Genomic DNA, 5,000 nt, shown 5'->3' on the forward strand with positions numbered 1-5,000 from the left:
TCTATGACGAAAAACTGAGGAAAGCATGCTCCTGTAGCCCTTGATGGTGGAGACTACTAACCAATCTTGTAGGTAGAGATTGGGCTGCTGCTGCAAAACCACCCCCAACATTCTGCAACATCGTAAGTAACCAAAGAAGTTGTTGGCGTAGCCGCGACATTATTTCCCATAAGTGCAAACCCAAGGGATGAGGAACATTCAGCGCTGCCGGATTCTGCTGGAACCGTGACGCCATATAATGCGACAGCAAACCTTCCAAGGTTGGTACGCCTAGCGCCGCCCACATACCCTTCATCCTGTTCGAATCGGGAGCCGGCACCTGCAACAAAAATGGTGATGCTCCCCCCTCACTGTTGGGAACAAAGGAGCGTAAATATTATGCATCAAATTACCCAAAACCCCTTCTGGCATTTCCAAAAACGAACCACTAGGAGAAACTGAAGGGTTATGGGACAAATCAAAAGCCGGTGGCAAAAAATATGGAGCAGTCTGGTGTGTTGCCGATAAAAAAGAAGCCGACGACGCTTGGTCACCCAAAGATGGCGTCGACTCCTTTCTTTTGTACTGGCCTTTGTCATAAAACTTCCTCCACTGTTCCACCGACCAACCATGACAAACAGAACAAGGATTAGTAATTGTACATACATTTTCCCTGCACCTACTACACGTTGGATGAGGATCCGTCGACACCGAAGTTAGGAATCTTGAACAAGGAAAGCCACTGACTCCAAGACATTTCCTTTGTCTCGTCTTCGAAACGGAAGATGATCCCGACGGCGATGCAAAACACTCCATCTCTCCACTTACACACTCTTAGAGCTCACATCACACTGAGCACACTCAGAAAAAGAGAATTAATAAGAAAAATGAAATTGAAATGGATAAAAAACGGGCAAACTAAAACCGGCTTTAAACAGATAGACAGAGAACACATCCTATCTTAAAGGCGGTGGAAAGATAACTGGCGGGTCGGTCACACGACGCCGAAGGCATTCTAGGTATACATGCCCCGTGACCTGGTATAAATGCCAATAGTCCCTGGATCGCACAAGTTTAATTTAATTCTACCGGTTTCCAGCTTGGAGCCAGTAAATCCTAATGATAAGACCGAAAGTTTGTTTCATATATGAACAAAGCATAATTTCACAACCTGATTCTATGATTCTGATTACTGACTGATCAAAGTTTATGGGCAGGAAAGTGACTTACTTAACTACTGTATCAGGATGATTTGGTTAACTGTTGACTTGTAAGTTCTTTCTCAAGGAACAACAGGTTAAGCATATTGTGTTTTTCTGAACCTAAAATTACCAAGAAAACTTAACCTAGTACTTTACTTATGCTAACATTACCTTTTTGAAGCAAGCATATGAAACCATCTCAATGGCTGATTCAGCATCCTCCACAGTAACCTGTCGAGAAAGTCTGGCCTTGGCATGAGCTGTGGCCAAACGGATCAAGGTCTCTAAGGCATGAGCAGTAACTGGTTGAGTCTGGAATGAAATCATCAAAATACAATACTTACTGCTTAATACCAGTTCAAGACAAAATGTTTTGCAGAATTTTTTTCCTATGGATGTTAAAACCAAATTTTTACTTATTCCGATAAAATGTTTTTTAAAATGAATAAACAAAAACACATACCCTTGCCATGTCAGTGTGTTCCGTGTCTTGAGACCTGAGACGAGAATATTCTTCTGCTAGGCCTCACAGCTTCTCTGGCCAATGTTGGCTTGATACTCATAGCAATATGGATATACTTCTTCTGAAATTTCATACTAACAATCTTGTCACTGAGAGAGAGAAATCACAATGAACTCTTTTGAGAAAAATAAAATAAAAGCATAACATATTCAAGATTTGGGACAAAGTTGAAGTCATTATTAACTTATTGTTGGCGGTATCCTGATAATGTTTTATAACGGTTGCAAATTAATTTGAAAGTTTGACTGTTAGAAGGCTGATTTTTGCACTAAACTACTTTGTCACACAAGAAACATACCCTGAAATTTACAATATAATGAAGTGATCAGAAATGCAAAAATTGAGTATGCCACTGACTTTGACTTAATCAATCACAAAAGAGCACCATATCACATATAATAATTGCACAACAGCAACAGCAGCAGTAGGCAGTTACCTACATACTTACTGCTACTACTTGCGACAAACAAATACTGTGAGCCAGACAATGCAGGGTCTAAGAGGATCGCAGCTTATTTGGGATTGCTTGCTGCTCTACCTATTATGACACCCAGATTGTCTCTGCTTTTGACACTGTCTCTGCCTTTGACTCTGTCTCTGCCTTTGACTCTGTCTCTGCCTTTGACTATGTCTCTGCCTTTGACTATGTCTCTGCCTTTGACTTTGACTTTGCCTCTGACTTTGACTTTGACTTTGCCTCTGACTTTGACTTAATCAATCATTCACAAAAGAGCACAATATCACATATAATAATCGCACAGCAGCAGCAACAGCAGGCAGGCAGTCGCCTACTTACTTACTGCTACTACTTGCGACAAACAAATAACATAAGACAGCCAATTATTCGAGATTGCTGTCTTTGACTCTGTCTTACTTTATGAAGTCCATTTTTCTCACTTTATTTGTTAACTCAAAAATTGTATAGAACTGATTACTTCACTAACCTGTAAGTGTTCTAACGTTTGCAACTCTTCAAGAGTTACTGATACTCAGTTAGCCAGTTAGTTATCAGTTCATTATCATAATCATTAGCCCCCTGTTAGCCAGCTCAATGTCCAATTTCACAATCAACAAATCTCTCAAGACCCACCTTTCTCTCAACATCTATCAGTCTTTCCTTAGATTATTCCTTGATACTTTATCTCCGCCTGCATAGCAGAGCATAGCATAACCCAATAATCTAGTTTTCATTGTGTGGGCTACTTCTAATCCACACCATATCTCTTTCTCTCTCTCTCTCTTTATTCCATCATATCTTGAGTGTATCCTCTCCTCTCCTCTCCTGACTCCATCATATATACGTATACATAACAATGTATCTAGTCGACTGTGCCTTGGTGAACAGTGGCCAGGCTCTACCATTCAAATACTTGGAGGTAGGGGACACAAGTTTGCTTGATTCATCATCATCATCATAATAATAATAATACAGGTAGTCGTCTACTTACTACCTATGCAACTTATGACAGACCGACCTTACGACAGCTACGGCAATATAATAATATATAATATTTAATTTTATATTTGGCTAAAATACGTCGAGCGCGCGTACGATAGTTTTTCCTGCTACCGGCAGCGCGCTCATCTCCGAGAGATGCTCAGCTTTCGGCAGTGTTTCTGTGTGTTTGAGTCCTTGTACGTGGTTACTGGTTAGCCTATATTGTACATGTTTCTTTGCTCCAAACCCCAATCAAAGATGTCTTCAAAAAGAAATTCTTGCTCAGTTTCCAAGCCTGATAAGAAAGCAAGAAAAGCTATTGATCTAGACATGAAAATGAAAGTGATAAAGCAGTCTGAAGGGGGGAAGAAATTGAGTGTAATAGCCCGCGATCTTCACCTACTGCATTCTACTGTGTCAACAATTTTAAAAGATAAGGAACGTATTCGTGAAGCAGTAAAGGGTTCAGCACCTATGAGATCAACTGTGATAACAAAACAACAAAGTGGACCCATACACGAAATGGAAAAACTATTAAATGTGTGGATTGAAAGCCAACTCCAAAAACGTGTCCCATTAAGCCTTCACATACTGCAAACGAAAGCTTTAAGTATTTTTAAGACGTTGAAGGAGCGTGCAGGAGCAGATTATACTCAAGAATTTTCAGCAAGTACAGGATGGTTCAAACGATTTAAGAAAAGATTTCAATTGCATAATGTCCGAATCACTGGGGAAGCAGCGAGTGCAGATGAGGAAGGTGCGAAAGAGTTCATTGAAAGTTTGGATGAAGTCATTGTAGAAGCCTATTTACCAGAACAAATTTTCAATGTTGATGAGAGCGGGTTATTCTGGAAAAGAATGCCGGAACGCTCCTTCATTTATCAAGAGCCATGCCTGGATTTTAGGCACCTAAAGATAGGCTGACTTTGTTGCTTGGCAGTAATATCGCCGGGTTTAAGCTGAAGCCACTTTTGATTTATCATTCCGAAAACCCGCGAGCTCTTAAAAATGTGAATAGGCATACGCTACCAGTCTACTATCGTTCCAACAAAAAGGCATGGATGACTCAAGCACTTTTCGAAGACTGGTTCATAAACTGCTTTATTCCCCAGGTTCGTGAATATTGTTTCGAAAACACTATTCCATTCAAGGTGTTATTACTTTTGGACAACGCACCCGGCCATCCACCTCATCTAGCCGATCTCCATCCCAACGTGAAAGTGACATTTTTACCACCCAATAAAACTCCCCTCATCCAACCTATGGACCAAGGAGCTATTGCTGCCTTTAAGGCAAATTATCTAAAAACCACCTTTTCCCAAGCTATATCTGCTACAGATGATGATCCTGACTTATCTTTACGTGATTTTTGGAAAAAATACGATATTCTTAAATGCATCAAGAATATCTCTGCAGCATGGGAAGCTGTGACAAAGAAATGCATGAACGGCATTTGGAAGAATTGCGCTAAACGCTATGTGAATACTTTTGATGGGTTTGATAATGAGAATGAACTAATAATGATACGTGAAAAAATTGTGATATTAGCCAAAGGTCTATCGTTAGAATGTGAAATGGAAGAAATCGAGGAATTGCTTGACAAAGAGTCAGAAGAACTAACAACTGAAGATCTGATTGCGCTGGAAGAGGAAAAAGTTGCTGAAGAAGAAAGGAGAGAAGCAGCAGCAGAAAAGGCGGATGAGGAGGAGGAGGAGCCACAAAGAATGTTCACGACTAAAGGCTTAGCAGAAGGTTTATCACAGTTAAATAAACTTCTAGCTCATTTTGAAGGAATGGATCCAAATACTGAAAATTTTCAAGAATTGATCGCATGGTTCTTGATGCTTTTTGCCCATAC

At 40.3% G+C, this 5,000-nt stretch overlaps 2 protein-coding genes across 2 annotated transcripts in view; one reads left to right on the plus strand and one right to left on the minus strand.

Annotated features, from left to right (window-relative positions):
• Nucleotides 1-5,000, minus strand: part of LOC135210697 (uncharacterized) — a 16,180-nt gene that overhangs the window by 5,138 nt on the left and 6,042 nt on the right. The gene's annotated exons all lie outside the window — the stretch shown is intronic.
• Nucleotides 4,204-5,000, plus strand: part of LOC135210676 (tigger transposable element-derived protein 1-like) — an 846-nt gene continuing 49 nt past the window's right edge. Inside the window, exon 1 of the mRNA XM_064243453.1 lies at nucleotides 4,204-5,000. This exon is cut by the window's right edge and continues 49 nt beyond it. Within this exon, the coding sequence (XP_064099523.1) occupies nucleotides 4,204-5,000 (797 nt within the window).

Source organism: Macrobrachium nipponense, chromosome 4 (assembly GCF_015104395.2).
Source record: "Macrobrachium nipponense isolate FS-2020 chromosome 4, ASM1510439v2, whole genome shotgun sequence".
Taxonomy (NCBI): Eukaryota; Metazoa; Arthropoda; class Malacostraca; order Decapoda; family Palaemonidae; genus Macrobrachium; species Macrobrachium nipponense.